Here is a 20,422-nt window from a genome sequence, read left to right as displayed (position 1 = left end):
CTGTCCCGGTCTGGGGCGCCGCTCAGAACACGCGGCGGTAGAACACGCCCACGCTACGTTGGCGTCGATCCAGCCGCAGCGCCGCCCCACGCTTGCGCCCGAGCGCGCTTCCCCCAGCGCTGAGGAGCGCTTCAGCTTCAGCAGGCTGAACCGCGTGAAATCCTCGGCCGCTGCCAGCGCTTGCTCCAGCAACCGGATGAACCCTGCGACACCGGCACGCGGTCACGGCGAACCCCAAAAGCGAACCCCAAAATGAACCCCAAAAGTGAACCCCAAAAGGGAACCCCAAAAGCAAAACCCCAAAAAGCAAAACCCCAAAAAGCTTAACCCCAAAAGCGAACCCCAAAAGTGAACCCCAAAAGTTTAAGCCCCAAAGGAACCCCAAAAGCCAACCCCAAAAGTTTAACCCCAAAAAGCTGAAGCCCAAAAAAAGCAAAGCCCAAAAGCAAGCCCCCCCAAAGGGAACCCCCAAAAGCTGAACCCCACAAAGGAAGCCTAAAGGAACCCGACTAAAAAGAGCGGGAAGCCCAAAAGCGAAGCCCCAAAGGGAACCCCAAAAAGCTTAACCCCCAAAAGCGAAGCCCAAAAAGCGAAGCCCCAAAGGGAACCCCAAAAGGGAACCCCAAAAGCGAAGCCCAGAAGGGCGCGGGCGGCCCCGCGGCGCTCACCCTCCTGCAGGCGCTCCCAGCTGTTCCACACCGAGCCCACGCGACACGATGGGCAGCCCCAGCTCAGCCTGCCAACAGGCTCTGCGTGGGTGGGGACACTCAGCCGGGACGGTGGCACCGCCGCGGGGCTGGGGACACACGGCAGGGAGCGGTGGCACTGCCACGGGGCTGGGGACACCTGACAGGGAGCAGTGGCACCGCCGCGGGGCTGGGGACACACGGACGGGGACAGTGGCACCACCGCGGGGCTGGGACACACGGCAGGGAGCGGTGGCACCGCCACGGGGCTGGGGACACTCGGACGGGGATGGTGACACTGCTGCGGGGCTGGGGACACTCAGCCGGGGACGGTGGCACTGCCGCGGGGCTGGGGACACCTGACAGGAGCGCGTGGCACCGCCAATGGTTGGGGACATTCAGAGGGGACGGTGGCACCTCAGTGTGGGGACACTGACGGGACGGTGGCACCGCCTGAGCTGGGGACAGCTGACAGGGAGCAGTGGCACTGCGGGCGGGGACACTCAGAGAGGACGGTGACACCGCGCGGGCGGGGACACACGGCAGGGCGCGGTGACACGCGCGAGGCTGGGGACACCGAGGGGGTGGACACCGCCGGTGCCTCCGGGCGTGGCCTCACCTGGTGGATTTTGGGCAGCACGGCCACCACGTGGCGCGCCAGCACCTCGCCCGCCTTGGTGAAGATGTGGCAGCACAGCGGGTCACCGAGCTGGGCACCTGGGGGTGGCACCCGCGGGGACGTGGGACACTCCTCTGTGCCCCATCCCACCGGGAGTGGCACCCAGGGGACATGGGACACTCCTCTGTGTCCCATCCCGGGGGTGGCACCTGGGTGTCCCCACCCCGAGGAGGGCAGAGGGTGCTCAGGGGTCAGGGTGCACCCGGGGCAGAGAGCGGGAGTGGCACCGGGAGGGACAAGGGGACAGGGACAAAGGGACAAGGGGGCGGGGACAAGGGGGCAGGGATAAGGGGGCAGGGACAAAGGGACAGGGACAAGGGGACGGGGACAAGGGGGCAGGGATAAGGGGGCAGGGACAAAGGGACAGGGACAAGGGGACAGGGATGAAAGGGACAGGGACAAGGGGAACGGGGACAAGGGCACAGGGACAAACGGGGACAGAGATAAGGGGACAGGGACAAGGGAGCAGGGACAAGGGGACAGGGACAAAGGGATAAGGGGACAGGGATAAGGGGAACAGGGATAAGGGGACAGGGACAAGGGGAACGGGGATAAGGGGATGGGGACAAGGGGACAGGGACAAATGGGGACAGGGATAAGGGGAACAGGGATAAGGGGACAGGGACAAGGGGACAGGGATAAGGGGACAAGGACAAGGGGACAGGGACAAGGGGAACAGGGATAAGGGGACAGGGATAAGGGGAACGGGGATAAGGGGACGGGGACAAGGGGACAGGGATAAGGGGACAGGGACAAGGGGAACAGGGACAAGGGGACAGAGACAAACAAGGATAGAGACAAGGGGACAGGGATAATGGGGCCACAGGGAAAAGGGGGACGGGGAAAAGGGGGACAGGGATGGGAAGGAGGACAGGACAAATGGGATAGGGACAATGGGGATGGGGACAAACAGGGGGCAGGACAAACGGACAGGGACTGACAGGTGACAGGGACAATGGGGTCATTCCCTGGGAAGGGGTTTCCCTACCCTCTTCCGCCAGTTTCTGGCAAAATCCCGCAAATTTGGACTTCTCGAAGGTGCGGTAGAGGTGGGTGAGGAGCCCCATCCTGTCCGAGATCTGTGGGGTTGGGGGCAGCGGGGCCACGGGTGAGCCTTGGGGACCCTCCTGGGCACCCCAGTGTCCCTGGGTACGGCTGGGAGCGACCCCGGGCCCCCCAGGACCCCAAAACACGGCTCAGGGCCACCCCTGGACCCCAACGCCCATCCCAAAGCCCCTCTAGACCCCCAAAACCCACCCCAACTCCCCAAGATGCCTGATACCCATCCCAAAGCCCCTCAAGACCCTGATACCCACCCCAGATCCCTCAAAACCCATCCCAAACCCTCCCAGAACCCCAACACCCATCCCAAAGCCCCTCTAGACCCCAAAACCCACCCCAAACCACCCCAAGCAACCTGATACCCATCCCAAAGCCCATCAAGAACCCAAAACCCATCCCAGATCCCTCCAAACACATCTCAAAGCCATTCCAAGACCCCAACACCCATTCCAAACCCCCTCAGAACCCCAAAACCCATCCCAAACACCCCAAGAACCCCAAAACCCATCCCAAACAACCCAAAAGCGCCGGCAGCACCTGGAAGTAGTCAAACATGGCCTGCCTGACGTAGGCGACGTCGTGGGGCGGCACCTCCAGGTTGTCCATGCAGTCAAAGACCATCTTGACAGCCTGGTGAGCGATCCAGTACGCTGGGAATGACGGGATGGGGAACGGGGTCAGCCATGGATGGATGGATGGATGATGGATGGATGGATGGATGATGGATGGATGGATGATGGATGGATGGATGGATGGATGGATGGATGATGGATGGATGGATGATGGATGATGGATGGATGATGGATGATGGATGGATGGATGGATGGATGGATGGATGGATGGATGGATGGATGGATGGATGGATGGATGGATGGATGGATGGATGATGGATGGATGGATGGATGGATGATGGATGGATGGATGGATGGATGGATGGATGGATGGATGGATGGATGATGGATGGATGGATGGATGGATGGATGGATGGATGGATGATGGATGATGGATGGATGGATGGATGGATGATGGATGATGGATGGATGGATGGATGGATGGATGGATGGATGGATGGATGGATGGATGATGGATGATGGATGGATGGATGGATGATGGATGGATGGATGGATGGATGATGGATGGATGGATGGATGGATGGATGGATGGATGGATGATGGATGGATGGATGATGGATGGATGGATGGATGGATGGATGGATGGATGGATGGATGGATGATGGATGGATGGATGGATGGATAGTGAGCAGTGGGGTCAGCCATGGGGTCAGCAGTGGGGTCAGCAGTGGGTCAGCCATGGGGTCAGCAGTGGGGTCAGCCATGGGGTCAGCAGTGGGGTCAGCAGTGGGGTCAGCCATGGGGTCAGCCATGGGGTCAGCCACGGGGTCAGCCATGGGGTCAGCAGTGGGGTCAGCAGTGGGGTCAGCAGTGGGGTCAGCAGTGGGTCAGCCATGGGGTCAGCAGTGGGGTCAGCAGTGGGGTCAGCAGTGGGTCAGCCGTGGGGTCAGCAGTGGGTCAGCCGTCGGTCCCCCCTCCCCGGTGCCCCCTGGGCTCACCGGAGCCTTCGTCCCCCATCATGTGTCCCCAGCCGCCGCAGCCGCTCTCGGAGCCGTCGGGGTTGATGAGTTTGCAGTTGGAGCCCGTGCCCGAGATCAGCACGATGCCACCTGCCGGGTGACACGGTGCCCGCTGTCACCAGTGCCATCCCAGCCACCAGGGACAATGGGGACAGCGACAAGGGGGACAGGGACGGGAAGGGGGGCAGGGACGGGAAGAGGGGCAGGGAAAAGGGGACAGGGACAAGGGGGACAGGGACAAGGGGGACAGGGACAAATGGGTGACAAGGACAGGGGGGACAGGGATGGTAAGGGGGACAGGGACAAGGAGGACGGGGACAATGGGAGCAGGAACAAGGGGTGCAGGGACAATGAGGACAGGGACAAGGTGGGCAGGGATGGGAAGGGGGACAGGGACAATAAGGACTGGGACAAGGGGACAAGGACAATGGGGACAGGGACAAATGGGACATGGACAAATGGGACAGGGACAAATTGGACAGGGACAATGGGTACAGGGACAATGGGGACAGGGACAAATGGGACGGGGACAATGGGACAAGGACAATGGGGACAGGGACAATGGGGACAGGGACAAATGGGACAGGGACAATGGGGACAGGGACAAATGGGACGGGGACAATGGGGACAGGGACAAGGGGGACAGGGACAATGGGGACAGGGACAATGGGACAAGGACAATGGGGACAGGGACAATGGGACAGGGACAATGGGGATAGGGACAATGGGGACAGGGACAATGGGACAAGGACAATGGGGACAGGGACAATGGGACAGGGACAATGGGGATAGGGACAATGGGACAGGGACAATGGGGACAGGGACAAATGGGACAGGGACAATGGGGATAGGGACAATGGGACAGGGACAATGGGGACAGGGACAAATGGGACAAGGACAATGGGACAGGGACAATGGGACAGGGACAATGGGGACAGGGACAAATGGGACAAGGACAATGGGGACAGGGACAATGGGACAGGGACAATGGGGATAGGGACAATGGGACAGGGACAATGGGGATAGGGACAATGGGGACAGGGACAAATGGGACAGGGACAATGGGACAGGGACAAGGGGGACAGGGACAAGGGGGACAGGGACAAATGGGTGACAGGGACAAATAAGACAGGGACAAATGGGTGACAGGGACAATAAGGAGTGGGACAAGGGGGCAGGGACAAATGGGACAGGGACAACGGGGACGGGGCCCAGCCGCACCGTGGTCGGTGGCCGTGGCCATGGCCCCCATGGCGTCGGTGGTGATGAGGTAGCTCTGGCTCAGGTGGGGGAAGCGGCGCCGCAGCTCCTCCGTCAGCTTCCCGACGGCGTCCTGCTGGTCCCCGCCGCTCAGCGACAGCCCCTGCCGCACCCAGGGCCGCCGTCACCGCCGCGGTGGCCCCGGCAGGGGTGGCACGGCGCTCGGGGACACCGCGGGGGCTCACCAGGGAGCGCAGGGGCGCCCGGGGGTCGGCGCCCGCCTTGCTCTTGGCCTCGGTGACCATGCGCTCGATCCTCTCCAGGCACTTCTCGGAGCCGATGAGCTGCGACACGGCCAGGGGACAGCCTGAGGCCACCAAGGGGCCACACTGGGGGTGCCCCACGGGGTTCTGGGCACCTTGAGGCCACCCTGGCGGTCCCACGTGGGTTTCTGGACACCTTGAGGCCACCCCAGTGCCACCCAAGGTCCCACATGGGATTTTTGGCACAGGGACATCCTGAGGTGACATCAGCACCATCCCAGGTGTCCCATGAGGGTTTTTGGGAATGGGGACACCGTGGCACGATCTGCAGCGGCTGTGTCCCACCCAAGTGTCCGTGAGTTTGGGGACAACCAGAAACAGCAACGCTCCGTGTCCCACACCCTGCTCCACACCCCATATCCCCGTGTCCCAAAGCCCCTGCCCCTGTGTCCCAAACCCTGCTCCGTGTCCCAAACCCAGCTCCATATCCCATATCTCTGCATCCCACACCCAGCTCAATGTCCCAAACCCAGCTCCGTGTCCCAAACCCCACTCCATGTCCCAAACCCATCTCCATATCCCGGTCCTCCATGTCCCAAAGCCCCTGTCCCCGTGTCCCAAACCCCCTCCCCATGTCCCATCCCCCGGGCCCCGTGTCCCAAAACTCCCTCCCCGTGTCCCAGATCCCATTCTGTGTCCCAAAACTCCCTCCCCATGTCCCAAACCCCACTCCGTGTTCCAAACCCAGCTCCATGTCCCAAAGCCAGCTCCGTGCCCTAAACCCAGCTCCATATCCCACATCCCCATGTCCCAAACCCAGCTCCATATCCCACATCCCTGTGTCCCAAACCCAGCTCCATATCCCACATCCCCATGTCCCAAACCCAGCTCCATATCCCACATCCCCATGTCCCAAACCCAGCTCCATATCCCACATCCCCATGTCCCAAACCCAGCTCCATATCCCACATCCCTGTGTCCCAAACCCCCTCTCCCCATGTCCCAAACCCATCTCCATATCCCACATCCCCGTGTCCCAAAGCCCCTGTCCCTCTCTCCCCGTCCCCTGTCCCCGTGTCCCAAAGCCCTTCCCGTGCCCAAAGCCCTCCCTCCGTGCCCCTGCCCTGTTCCCAAAGCCCCTGTCCCCGTGTCCCAAAGCCCCTGTCCCTCTCTCCCCGTGTCCCCTGTCCCCGTGTCCCAAAGCCCCTGTCCCTCTCTCCCCGTGTCCCGTCCCCGTGTCCCAGGCCAGGCTGGGGACAGGGCTGTCCCCCGGCTCACCCAGTGGTTGGTGCAGGGTCCCTCGCTCTCGGCCACGATCTGGCCATCCCCGGACACCAGCACCACCCTGGAGTGGGTGCCCCCGCTCCGGAGAGAGGGGGGGACACTGCCAGCACCGCCCCCTGTCCCCCGTCCCCCTGTCCTCCCCCGCTGAGACCCCCGCCCAAGGGGTCACTCGGGGGGCCCTGGAATGGGGGTGCTGACCCCCACCCGGGCCAGGAGCCGGTCCTGGGGGGTCCATCCGAGCCCCCCCTCCATCGGCTGCCTCCCCCCGTCCCCCCGGTTTGGGGGTGCCCGGGCGGGGCGTGGGGTTTGGGGATGCGGAGCCCCCTCCGTCGGTCCCCGTCCCCCCGGTTTGGGGTGCCCAGGCGGGGTTTGGGGGTGCGGAGCCCCCCCATCGGCTGCCTCCCCCCGTCCCCCGTTTGGAGGTTCTCGGGGGGGTCGATGGGTTTGGGGGTGCGGACCCCCGGAGCCCCCCTCCATCGGCTGCTTCCCCGGTTTGGGGTGCCCGGGCAGGGTTTGGGGGTGCGGACCCCCGGAGCCCCCCTCCATCGGTCCCCGTCCCCCGGTTTGGGGGTGCCCGGGCGGGGTTTGGGGGTCCGGGGAGCCCCCGGAGCCCCCCCGGCCGCGCCGCGCCCCTCACCCCTCCACGCCACCGAACAGCGACGCCATCGCGGCCGCCACTGACCCCGCCCCCCACCCCGGACACGCCCCTTGGCGGGGACACACCCAGGGACACGCCCATGACCATTTATGGGTGGTGGCCACGCCCACCAGCGACACGTCCCATAGACACGCCCGCTGGTGCTGCTCCGCCCATAGACACGCCCATCTCCATATATGGATAAGACAAAGTCATCTCCGTTAATGGCCACGCCTCCCGCCTTGGCTCCGCCCCCCGCCCGCTCCGGGACCGCCCCGGGTCCCCGTGTCCCCTCCGTGTCCCCGTCCGTCCCCTCCCGGGCACCCCGCGATGGCTCCGCGACCCCACCCGCGACACGGGGCGCTGCCGGCCCCACGGACACGCTCAGGACACCGCCCGAAGCGTGTGGGGCCGCGGAATGGGGCAAATCCCGCAAATCCCCCCTTATGCACACGTGAGAAATCCCCCAAATCCCGCCGTACCCACCCGTGAGAAATCCCCCAAATCCCCCCATACCCACCCGTGAGAAATCCCCCAAATCCCCCCGGTACCCACACGTGAGAAATCCCCCAAATCCCTACCCCAACTGTGAGAAATCCCCCAAATCCCCCCTTACTCACCCATGAGAAATACCCCAAATTTCCCCATACCCACACGTGAGAAATCCCCGCAAATCCCCCCTGTACCCACACGTGAGAAATCCCCCAAATCCCCCCTACTCACCTATGAGAAGTATCCCAAATTTCCCCATACCCACACGTGAGAAATCCCCCAAATCCCCCCTAAACCCGCCCGTGAGAAATCCCCCCTGTTCCCCCCATACCCACACGTGAGAAATCCCCCAAATCCCCTGCACCCATCCATGGCACAGCCCCACTCACCCACAAGTGACAAATTCCCGGAAATCCCCCCAAAACCCGCCCGTGACAAATCCCCCAAATCCCCCAAAACGTGACAAATCCCCCAAATCCCCCCAAAACCCGCCCGTGACAAATCCCCCAAATCCCCCCTGTACCCACCCGTGACAAATCCCCCAAATCCCCCCAAAACCCGTGACAAATCCCCCCAAATCCCCTGTACCCATCATCCCCAACCCCAATCCCCCTGACACATCCCCCCCAACCCCCCTGTACCCGCGTGACAAATCCCCCCAAACCCCCCCTGTACCCGCCCGTGACAAATCCCCCAAATCCCCCCTGTACCCGCCCGTGACAAATCCCCCAAGTCCCCCCGTTCCCTCCTGGCCCAGAGCCCCCCTCGCACTCCGCCTCTCCCTCCCGGAATCCCCCCGAGCTAAGGGGGTCCCCCCATCCCCTCTGTCCCCACGGAGGGGTTTGGGACGTGCCGGTGGGCCAGCAGCCCCCCTGTGTCCCCTGTGTCCCCTCTGTCCCCTGTGTCCCCTGTGTCCCCTCTGTCCCTCTGTCCCCGGTGTCCCCTCTGTCCCCGGTGCCCCTCGGCAGCTGCTGCCGGTGCCCCCTCCCTCGGTCCCCCCTCCCCGGGGCAGCAGGGTCACAGCTGAGACCCTGCAGGGCCCCGCGGGCTCGGCGGGGGACAGAGGTGACAGTGATGGCAGCGGTGACAGCAGTGGCAGAGGTGACAGCAGTGGCAGAGGTGACAGCGATGGCAGAGGTGACAGTGATGGCGGCGGTGACAGCAGTGGCAGAGGTGACAGCGATGGCAGAGGTGACAGTGATGGCAGAGGTGACAGTGATGGCAGCGGTGACAGCAGTGGCAGAGGTGACAGTGATGGCAGAGGTGACAGCTGCGCCAGATGGAGAGGAGGGAGAGAGGGGAGGGCGGAGATGGAGAGATGGAAAATGTGAAGGGAGAGAGAGAGGGATGGATGGATGATGGATGGATGGATGGATGGATGGATGGATGGATGATGGATGGATGGATGGATGGATGGATGGATGGATGGATGGATGGATGGATGGATGGATGGATGGATGGATGGATGGATGGATGGATGGATGGATGGATGGATGGATGGATGGATGGATGGATGGATGGATGGATGATGGATGGATGGATGGATGGATGGATGGATGGATGATGGATGGATGGATGGATGATGGATGGATGGATGGATGGATGGATGGATGGATGGATGGATGGATGATGGATGGATGGATGGATGGATGGATGGATGGATGGATGGATGGATGGATGGATGGATGGATGATGGATGGATGATGGATGGATGGATGGATGATGGATGGATGGATGATGGATGGATGGATGGATGGATGATGGATGGATGATGGATGGATGGATGGATGGATGGATGGATGGATGATGGATGGATGATGGATGGATGGATGGATGATGGATGGATGGATGGATGGATGGATGGATGGATGGATGGATGGATGGATGGATGATGGATGGATGGATGGATGGATGGATGGATGATGGATGGATGGATGGATGGATGGATGGATGGATGGATGGATGGATGGATGGATGGATGGATGGATGGATGAGGGGATTGGATGATGGATGGATGATGGATGGATGGATGGATGGATGGATGATGGATGGATGGATGGATGGATGCCACCATCCCAAATCCCAGATCCAATGGATGGATGGATGGATGATGGATGGATGATGGATGGATGATGGATGGATGGATGGATGATGGATGGATGGATGGATGGATGGATGGATGGATGGATGGATGGATGGATGGATGGATGGATGATGGATGGATGGATGGATGGATGGATGGATGGATGGATGGATGGACAGATGGAAGCCTGGCCACACCCAGATGATAAGAGAAGGTAGCAATATGGGACAGGCAGGAGGAGCAGGGACAACTGCAACCAGCTGGGGACAACGGCCCAGAGACCAGAGGAGGGGACAGGTGACCCAGCATGGTCAGGAGCCCCTTCCCACCTGTCAGCACCAGCCAGGCCCTCCCAAATCCCAAATCCCAAATCCCACATCCCACATCCCAAATCCCACATCCCACATCCCACATCCCAAATCCCAAATCCCAAATCCCAAATCCCACATCCCACATCCCACATCCCACATCCCACATCCCAAATCCCACATCCCACATCCCACATCCCAAATCCCAAATCCCACATCCCACATCCCACATCCCACATCCCACATCCCACATCCCAAATCCCACATCCCTCATCCCACATCCCACATCCCACATCCCACATCCCAAATCCCACATCCCACATCCCAAATCCCACATCCCACATCCCAAATCCCAAATCCCACATCCCAAATCCCACATCCCATCCACATCCCACATCCCACACCTGTCATGACCACATTGCCACTGCCAGGGGTTCTGTGGTCCTGGGACGCTGGGACGGTGACAGAGCCGGGACGGTGACACAGCCGGGATGGTGACACCGCTGGGACAGTGACACAGCCGGGATGGTGACACAGCAGGGACGGTGACACAGCCGGGATGGTGACACAGCCATCCCGGGACTGGGATCGTGTCCTGTCCCCCAACCCTTCACTGTGGGGTGGCGGGATCTCCTTGCCGTGTGTCACCTCCTCCTGGGGCTGTGACTGCCCCGGGCATGCGGACCCTCGGGACTGTCCCCGTTCTCCATGCGACCCTCGGGACTGTCCCCGTTCTCCTTGCAGACCCTCGGGACTGTCCCCGTTCTCCTGGTGGACCTTCAGAATGCCCCCATTTTCCATGCGGACCCTCGGGACTGTCCCCATTTTCCATGCGGACCCTCGGGACTGTCCCCGTTCTCCATGGTGACCCTCCGGACTGTCCCCGTTTTCCTGGCAGACCCTCGGGACTGTCCCCGTTCTCCATGCGACCCTCGGGACTGTCCCCATTTTCCGTGCGACCCTCGGGACTGTCCCCGTGTTCCAGGCTGGGGGTCCCGGGCCCCGCGGGATGAGCGAGCCCGGCTGCCCCCAAGGCGGGGGAGGCGGCGGCAGGGGAAGGGTTAAGGCCGGGAGTGTTCGTGAGCAGCCCCCGAGCCCACCGCCCTCGTGCCCTCATTAGCCCCGGTGGCACCGGGCTGTCTGGGGACAGCGGGGACAGGCGACAGGGGACGGCCCCGCCGCCTTTTGTCTCAACTTGGGGCGAAGTTGGAGCGGAGCCGGGAGCTGCCGGTGAGTCCCACGAGGCCGCGGCGTGGGGACAGCGCTGTCCCCGCTGCCACCCTCGGCGCCAGGGGGACGGGAGTGCCCCACCGCATCCCGCCACCCGCTCGGGGACGAGGACAGGAGGGTCCCCGCGGTGCCCTGAGCGTGTCCCCAGCCTGGGCGAGGTGGCTTCTCCCGTCTGGGGTCCGACAGGGTGGCACCGGCGGGCGGGAGGGAGGCGCGGGGTAAGGCACGGGAGGTTTGGGGGGCTCGGGGCAAACAGGCGGCGGGACCCAGCCCGGGAATGGGGTGCGGGAGCCGGGAACGCTCCGGGGACAGGGAGCGGGGACAGGGACTGGCTCCGGGGACAGCCCGGGGCCAGCTGAGCCCGGGGATGGCGGGGTGGGTTCCCCATGGGCGCACCGAGGGACAGCGAGGGCAGCGGGACAGGAGGGGGACATCGGCGCGAGGGGACCGGGCTGAGCCCCCAAAGCCGGGCCGAGCTCCCCAAAGCCGGGCCGAGCCCCCAAAGCCGGGCCGAGCTCCCCAAAGCCGGGCCGAGCCCCTCAAAGCCGGGCTGAGCTCTTCAAAGCCGGGATGAGCTCCCCAAAGCCGGGCTGAGCCCCTCAAAGCCGGGCCGAGCTCCCCAAAGCCGGGCTGAACTCCCCAAAGCCGGGCTGAGCCCCCAAAGCCGGGCCGAGCCCCCCAAAGCCGGGCCGAGCTCCCCAAAGCCGGGCCGAGCCCCTCAAAGCCGGGCGAGCTCCCCAAAGCCGGGATGAGCTCCCCAAAGCCGGGATGAGCCCCCAGAGCCGGGCCGAGCCCCCCAAAGCTGGGCCGGCGCCCCTCCATCACCCCGAGCTCCACCCGCGGAGCATCCCCGGCGGACCCGGCCGGGAGAGGAGGGGAGAAGGCCCAGGCAGGAGCGGCCCCGCCCCGGGGGAAGCGCTGATTTCGGGGGGCTGGGCTGAATTCCGGGCTCCGGATCCATCCCCGGCTGCTGAGCCGGGGTCGGAGCGGCACCGGGGACATCTCGGGGACATCTCGGGGACATCTCGGGGACATCCCGCCCGGAGGAAGAGGATGGTGAGCGGAGAAACGGGAATGGGGCGGTGGTGGGATGGGGCGGGCAGCTGCTCCGTGGGCAGGCAGCCGTTGGGATTGGATTTGGGGTGTCCATCCCAGAGGGTGACCCCATCCCAAACAGGTAACCCGCACCCACCCCCATCCCGAGCATCCATCCCCATCCCAAATGGATGATCCTGTGCTCATCCCCATCCCAGATGGATGCTCCCACACCCGTCCCCATCCCGAGCATCCATCCCCATCCCAGATGGGTGATCCTGTGCCCGTCCCCATCCCAAGCCGATGATCCCCCACCCGTCCCCATCCCAGCGTGATCCCACACCTCCCCATCCCGACGATATCCCACACCCTCCCCATCCCAGACGGATGATCCCAGTCCCGCCCCCATCCCGAGTGGATGATCCCACACCCGTCCCCATCCCGAGCCGATGATCCCATGCCCGTTCCCATCCCGAGCGGATGATCCCACACCCGTCCCCATCCCTGAGCCGATGATCCCATGCCCGTTCCCATCCCGAGTGGATGATCCCAGTGCCCGTTCCCATCCCGAGCCGATGATCCCATGCCCGTTCCCATCCTGGCACAGCGGTGCCGGAGCTGTGGCGGTGCCCAGCGTGCTCTGGCACCACACGGGGTCCCATCCGTGCCACCAGTACCAGGAGAAGGGATCAACCAGGAGAGCCGGGACGCAGGGAAGCGGGCTCTGTCCGTGTGTCCTTCCCTGTGTCCGGTCGCCTTCCTGCGGCTCCGGAATCCCGCTCTGTTCCCGGGGATCCCAGCTGTGCCGTGGGTGCTGCTGTCTGTCCCATTCCCAGAGCCCGTCCATTTGTCTGATTGTCCGTCCATCCATCCTTCCTTCCTTCCTTCCTTCCTTCCTTCCTTCCTTCCTTCCTTCCTTCCTTCCTTCCTTCCTTCCATCCATCCATCCATCCATCCATCCATCCATCCATCCATCCCTCCATCCCTTTGTCCCTCCATCCCTCCATCCATCCCTCCATTTTCCCACTCCCCACCCCTCCCTCCCTCCCTCCCTCCCACTCCCCATCCCAGGGATCCGGGCAGGGACAGTGTCGGTGACATTCGGGTGACATTTGTGCTCCAGCTCAGCCGCCTTCCAGCCGGTGGACACCGCGGAGGGGACGGGAGGTGAATTCCAGAGGTGAATTCCAGAGGTGAATTCCTGAGGTGAATTCCTGAGGTGAATTCCAGAGGTGAATTCCTGAGGGGCTCAGGGACGGGGCTATGAGGTGACGCTGTTGGGGCCGAGCCGCCCTGGGGTGGTGGCACTGGGGACACCGGTGGCTCCGGCCTGTCCGGGAGCTGTCACGGAGCAGCCTCTGGTGGGAGGGCTGGGGACGGGGACAGGGATGTGGCCGTGACCTTTCCGACCGGGAATGTCACCGGTGTCCAGCCACGGAGCCCCTGTGCCGGACAGGGATGGGGACAGGGACAGGGAATGGGGACAGGGATGGGGACAGGGAATGGGGATAGGGACAGGGAATGGGGATGGGGACAGGATGGGGATGGGGACAGTGAACAGGGACAGGGACAGGGATGGGGACAGGGAATGGGGATGGGGAATGGGGAGAGGGAATGGGAATGGGGATGGGGACAGGGACAGAGACAGGGAATGGGGACAGGGATGGGGACAGGGACAGGGAATGGGGACAGGGATGGGGACAGGGACAGGGAATGGGGATGGGAATGGGGATGGGGACAGGGAATGGGGACAGGGATGGGGACAGGGACAGGGAATTGGGACAGGGGACAGGGATGGGGACAGGGAGAGGGACAGGGAATGGGGATGGGGACAGTGGACAGGGAATGGGGACAGGGAATGGGGATGGGGACAGGGAATGGGGATGGGGACAGTGAACAGGGGCAGGGAATGGGGATGGGGAATGGGGATAGGGGTGGGGAATGGGGACAGGGATGGGGACAGGGAATGGGGACAGGGAATGGGGACAGGGAACAGGGACAGGGACAGGGATGGAGATAGGGATGGAGATGGGAATGGGGCAGGGATAGGGATGTGGGTGGGGACAGAAGGATGGGAACAGGGACAGGGACAGAGACAGGGACAGGGACAGGGACACAGACAGGGACAGGGACAGGGACAGAGCAGGGACAGGGACACAGACAGGGACAGGGACAGGCACAGGGACAGAGACAGGGACAGGGAACGGACAGGGACAGGGACAGGCACAGGGACAGCCCGGTGGGGTCGGGGCGGGGGCGCTGGGGCCGCGGGGCCGCTCCCGCCATGGGGGCAGGAGCCGAGGGCAGGGCGCCGCTCATTAAAGCGGATCGCCCCATGGCTAATTGATATCGCTAATGAGCGCGGGGAGGGAGGGGGCGGGGAATCCCCGCGGAGCAGCTCCGCCCCTCCTCCGCCCTGCCCGTGCCTCAGTTTCCCCATTTCACCCAGGGACGCGCGGCGCTGTCACCGCCCCGCCCGCGCCGCGGCGTGCGGGGAGAGGGGAGGTGACACGGCCGGGAATGTCCCCTGGGCTCGCCCGTGGCGTGGCCGCGGTGTCACACGCCTGACCTAGTTCGGGGCCCGCGCTGGAAATGAGATAATGGCTCCGCCGAGGGACTTGGGGACGCGCTGGTGGCACCGCCCTGGCGTCACACGGGCTGGTGGCGCTGCCACGGTGTCCCTGGGGCTCGTGGCACCGCCTCTGTGTCACCCGGATTGGTGGCACTGCCTCGGTGTCACCCGGGCTGGTGGCACCACCTCTGTGTCACACGGGTAGGTGGCACTGCCACGGTGTCACCCAGGTTGGTGGCACCGCCCTGGCGTCACACGGGTTGGTGGCACTGCCACGGTGTCACTCGTGTTGGTGGCACCACCAGGGTGTCACCCGGGCTGGTGGCACTGCCTCTGTGTCACACGGGCTGGTGGTGCTGCCACGGTGTCACCCGGGTTGGTGGCACCTCCAGGGTGTCACATGGGCTGGTGGCACTGCCACGGTGTCACCCGGGCTGGGACAGACTGGGATGGACTGGGAGGGACTGGGATGGACTGGGATGGACTGGGACGGACTGGGATGGACTGGGAGGGACTGGGAGGGACTGGGATGGACTGGGATGGACTGGGATGGACTGGGATGGACTGGGATGGACTGGGAGGGACTGGGATGGACTGGGAGGACTGGGAGGGACTGGGACAGACTGGGACGGACTGGGACGGACTGGGATGGACTGGGAGTCTCCCAGTGCCCCCAGGAGCTGGGAAGGAGCCCCAGCAGGAGCACCGAGGGCACAGGGGACCCCAAAACCCACCTGAGGGGACACGGGACCCCTGGAGCCATGACAAGGGGACAGGGGACCCCCAAACCGTGGTAGGGAGGACATGGGACCCCCAAATCTCTGCTGATCGATCCCCATCATTCCTGATCGATCCCTCCATCCCGGATCCCCATCATTCCTGATTGATCCCCATCATTCCAGATTGATCCCCATCATTCCTGATTGATCCCCCCAACCTGATTGATCCCAATCATTCCTGATCGATCCCCCCATCCTGATCGATCCCCATCATTCCTGATCGATCCCCATCATTCCTGATTGATCCCCCCCATCCTGATCGATCCCCATCATTCCTGATTGATCCCCATCATTCCTGATTGATCCCCCCATCCTGATCGATGCCCATCATTCCTGATCGATCCCCATCATTCCTGATCGATCCCCCCCATCCTGATCGATCCCCAGCATTCCTGATCGATCCCCATCATTCCTGATCGATCCCCCCATCCTGATCGATGCCCATCATTCCTGATTGATCCCCATCATTCCTGATCGATCCTCCCATCCTGATCGATCCCCATCATTCCTGATCGATCCTCCCATCCTGATCGATCCCCCCTTCCTGATCGATCCCCATCATTCCTGATCGAACCCCATCATTCCTGATCGATCCCCCCCATCCTGATCTATCCCCATCATTCCTGATCGATCCCAATCATTCCTGATCGATCCCCCCCCATCCTGATCGATGCCCATCATTCCTGATCGATCCCCATCATTCCTGATCGATCCCCCCAACCTGATCGATCCCCATCATTCCTGATCGATGCCCTCATCCTGACTGATCCCCTCATCTTTACTGATTGATCTCCTTTTCCCAATCGATCCCAATCATTCCCAATTGCTCCCCTGCCTTTTCCTGATTGATTTTCCTGATTGATCCCCCTTTTCCCGATTGATGCCCCCATCCTTCCAGACCTTTCCCCATCCTTCCTGATTGATCCCCCTCATCCTTCTTGATCACCTCCTCTTTCCCTTATTGATCTTCCCACCTTTCCTGATTGATCACCTTCTCTTTTCCCGATTGATTCCCCCCCTCTTTTCCGGGTCGATGTTCCCACCTTTCCCGATTGATCCCCGATCATTCCCGAGTCCTCCCCCATCTTTTCCCGACTGATCTCCCCCTTTTCCCGATTGATTCCCTTTTCCTGATTGTTCCCCTTTTCCCCATCGCTCCCCCTTTGCCCAATTGCCGCCCCGCCGGTCCTGGGGAGCATCTGGGCCTGACCCGGGGAACAAAGCCGGTTCTGGGGCAGAGCCGGTCCCGGGGAGCAGCAGCCGCAGTGGCACCGGTTCCGGGAGGCCAGAGCACGTCCCGGGGAGCAGCAGGGCCGGTCCAGGGCGGCAGAGCCGGTTCTGGGGGAGCAGCAGGGCCAGTCCCGGGCGAGCAGCAGCAGCAGCAGCGGGGCAGGTCCTGGGGAGCAGCAGGGCCGGTCCGGCGGGGCAGAGCCGGTTCTGGGGCAGAGCCGGTCCCGGGAGGCGGAGCAGTTCTGGGGCAGGGCCGGTCCCGGGGAGGCAGAGCCAGTTCTGAGGCAGAGCCGGTCCCGGGGAGCAGCAGGGCCGGTCCTGGGAGCAGCGGGGCAGGTCCCGGGGGAGCAGCAGCCGCAGTGGGGGCCGTCCTGGGGGCCAGAGCCCGTCCTGGGGGCAGAGCCGGTCCCGGGAGCAGCGGGGCAGGTCCCGGGGGAGCAGCAGCCGCAGTGGGGCCCGTCCTGGGGGCCAGAGCCGGTCCCGGGGAGCAGCAGCAGCAGGAGCGGCCCCGGTCCCGGTCCCGGGGAGCAGCAGGGCCGGTCCCGGGGAACAAAGCCGGTTCTGCGGCAGAGCCGGTCCCGGGGAACAGCAGCCGCAGCGGGGCCGGTCCCGGAGAGGCAGGGCCGGTCCCGGTGGAGCAGCAGAGCCGGTCCCGGGGAGGCAGAGCCGGTTCTGCGGCAGAGCCGGTCCCGGGGAACAGCAGCCGCAGCGGGGCCGGTCCCGCGGGAGCAGCAGAGCCGGTCCCGGGGAGGTAGTGCCGGTTCTGGGGCAGAGCCGGTTCCGAGGGACAGGAGCCGGTCCCGGGGAGCAGCCACAGCGGGGCCGGTCCGGGGAGCAGCAGGGCCGGTTCTGGGGGGACAGAGCCGGTCCCGGGGGGCAGCAGCCGCAGGGCCGGTCCCGGGAAGCAGCAAGAGTGGGAGCGGTCCCGGGGACAAGCAGCGGGAGCGGGAGCGGGGCCGGTCCCGGGAGCAGCGGGGCTGGTTCGGGGGGACAGAGCCGGTCCCGGGGAGGCAGAGCTGGTCCCGGGGAGCATCTGGGCCGGTTCCGGGGGGACAGAGCCGGTCCCGGGGAGGCAGAACTGGTCCCGGGGAGCAGCAGCCGTCGGGAACAGCGGCCGGGTCCCGGTCCCGGGGAGCAGCAGCCGCAGCGGGAGCGGGCCCGGTCCCGGTCCCGGGGAGCAGCAGCCGCAGCGGGAGCGGGCCCGGTCCCGCCCCGGGAGCAGCAGCCGCAGCGGGAGCGGGCCCGGTCCCGGTCCCGGGGAGCAGCAGCCGCAGCGGGAGAGGGCCCGGTCCCCGGCCGCGGTGCATTCACGGTTCGGGGAGCGCGGGAGGCTGAGCGGAGCTGACAGCCGCCGGCGGGAGCGGCGCTCCGGGGGGAGCGGGGCCCGGATCAGGCAGGGCTGACCGGAGCGCGACCCGCGGCGCAACACGGAGCCGATGAACGGCGGCGGCGGCGGCGGCAGCGCGGGGGGAGCGAGGACGGAGGGGCGAGAGCGGGGGCGGCGCTGTCAGCCCGCGGCAGCGCGGCCAGGCGTGCGGGAACGGGAACGGAACCGGGGAATTGAACGGAACGGGGATGGGGAATGGGGATGGGGAATGGGGATGGGGAATGGGGAAATGGGGATGGGGAAATGGGGATGGGGGAATGGGGAAATGGGGGATGGGGAAATGGGGATGGGATGGGGAAATGGGGAATGGGAAATGGGGAAATGGGGATGGGGATGGGGGGAAATGGGGAAATGGGGAAATGGGGAAATGGGGATGGGGAAATGGGGATGGGAAATGGGGGATGGGGAAATGGGGATGGGGATGGGGAATGGGGAAATGGGGATGGGGATGGGGAATGGGGATGGGGAATGGGGGAAATGGGGATGGGGAATGGGGGAAATGGGATGGGGATGGGGAATGGGATGGGGAATGGGGAAATGGGGATGGGGAATGGGGAAATGGGGATGGGGAAATGGGATGGGGATGGGGAAATGGGGATAGGGGAATGGGGAAATGGGGAAATGGGGAAATGGGGATGGGGATGGGGAAATGGGGAAATGGGGAAATGGGGAAATGGGGATGGGGATGGGGGAATGGGGAAATGGGGAAATGGGGAAATGGGGATGGGGAAATGGGGATGGGAATGGGAATGGGGATGGGGAAATGGGCATGGGGATGGGAATGGGGATGGGGATGGGGGAATGGGGAAATGGGGATGGGGATGGGGGTATGGGAATGGGGATGGGAATAGGGATAGGGATAGGGATGGGATTGGGATTGGGATGGGGATGGAAATAGGAATGGGGAATGGGGACGGGGATGAGAGTGGGAGTAGGAATGGGGTAATGGGAACGGGGATGGGGGAATGGGAGTGGGATTGGGAGAATGGGAGTGGGAATGGGAACGGGAACAGGGATTGGGATGGGGAATGGGGATGGGGATAGGAATAGGACTGGGATGGCAATGGGATTGGGATGGCAATGGGATTGGGATGGCAATGGGATTGGGATGGCGATGGGATTGGGAATGGGAACAGGAACTGGAATGGGGATGGGGATGGGGGAATGAGGAGGAGGATGGTGATGGGATTGGGGATGGGGATGGGAATGGGAATGGGGATGGGAGAATGGGAAGAGGACCAGGATTGGGGATGGGGATGGGAACGGGAATGAGAAGGAGGATGGGGGAATGGGAATAGGAATGGGGATGGGGGAATGGGAATGAGAACCAGGATGAGGGAATGGGAACAGGAATGGGATGGGATGGAACAGGAACGGGAGTGGGAAGGGGATGGGGATGGGAATGGGAATGGGGATGGGAATGGGGATGGGGATGGGAATTGGGATGGGGATGGGAATCGGACAGGGGGAGGTGGGGGGGACTGGGGGTCAGATCCCATCCATGGGGATGTTCAGGGATTGAGGGACAAAATCCCATCCACGGGGATTTGGGGGCTTGGGGAGAAAAACCCCAAACAACCTTCCAGAGGGAGACTCAGGATTTTGGAGAGGGGGACAAAATCCCACCCATGGGGACTTGTAGGGCTTGGAAACAAAATCCCATCCATGAGGATTTATGGGATTTAGGGAAACCCCCCCCCAGAAGGATTTGGGGGGAAACAAAATCCCATCCATGGGAATTTATGGGGCTTGGAAACAAAATCCCATCCATGAGAATTTATGGGATTTGGGGAAAAAACCCCTCGAGAAGGATTTGGGGGAAAACAAAACCTCATCCATGGGAATTTATGGGATTTAGGGAAAAAGCCCTCCAGAAGGATTTGGGGGAAACAAAATCCCATCCA

At 63.4% G+C, this 20,422-nt stretch overlaps 1 protein-coding gene across 1 annotated transcript; it reads right to left on the bottom strand.

Moving 5' to 3' along the window:
* Window positions 1–22: 22 nt before the first annotated feature.
* On the bottom strand, window positions 23–7,451 carry NAGK (N-acetylglucosamine kinase). The gene is made up of 10 exons (XM_030947391.1): window positions 7,403–7,451; window positions 6,760–6,844; window positions 5,464–5,562; window positions 5,240–5,381; window positions 3,998–4,108; window positions 2,965–3,077; window positions 2,297–2,444; window positions 1,306–1,403; window positions 669–736; window positions 23–203 (listed from the first exon to the last, which is right to left on the bottom strand). The coding sequence occupies exons 1-10, from the start codon at window positions 7,429–7,431 to the stop codon at window positions 23–25; spliced, it is 1,074 nt and encodes a 357-aa protein (XP_030803251.1). The 5' UTR covers window positions 7,432–7,451.
* Window positions 7,452–20,422: the final 12,971 nt, after the last annotated feature.

Source organism: Camarhynchus parvulus, chromosome 4 (assembly GCF_901933205.1).
Source record: "Camarhynchus parvulus chromosome 4, STF_HiC, whole genome shotgun sequence".
In the NCBI taxonomy this organism is placed as follows: Eukaryota; Metazoa; Chordata; class Aves; order Passeriformes; family Thraupidae; genus Camarhynchus; species Camarhynchus parvulus.
This window is presented reverse-complemented; position numbering and strand designations above follow the sequence as displayed.

Bases quoted from the DNA above. Each gene is read 5' to 3' on its own strand.
- NAGK (XM_030947391.1), bottom strand. From the start codon at position 7,431: ATGGCGTCGCTGTTCGGTGGCGTGGAGGG. The intron at 5,563-6,759 runs GTGAGCCGGGGG...GCCGTGTCGCAG, and splicing joins GACCCTGCACCAACCACTGG to CTCATCGGCTCCGAGAAGTG. The intron at 204-668 runs GTGAGCGCCGCG...CCGGTGTCGCAG, and splicing joins CTGGGAGCGCCTGCAGGAGG to GGTTCATCCGGTTGCTGGAG.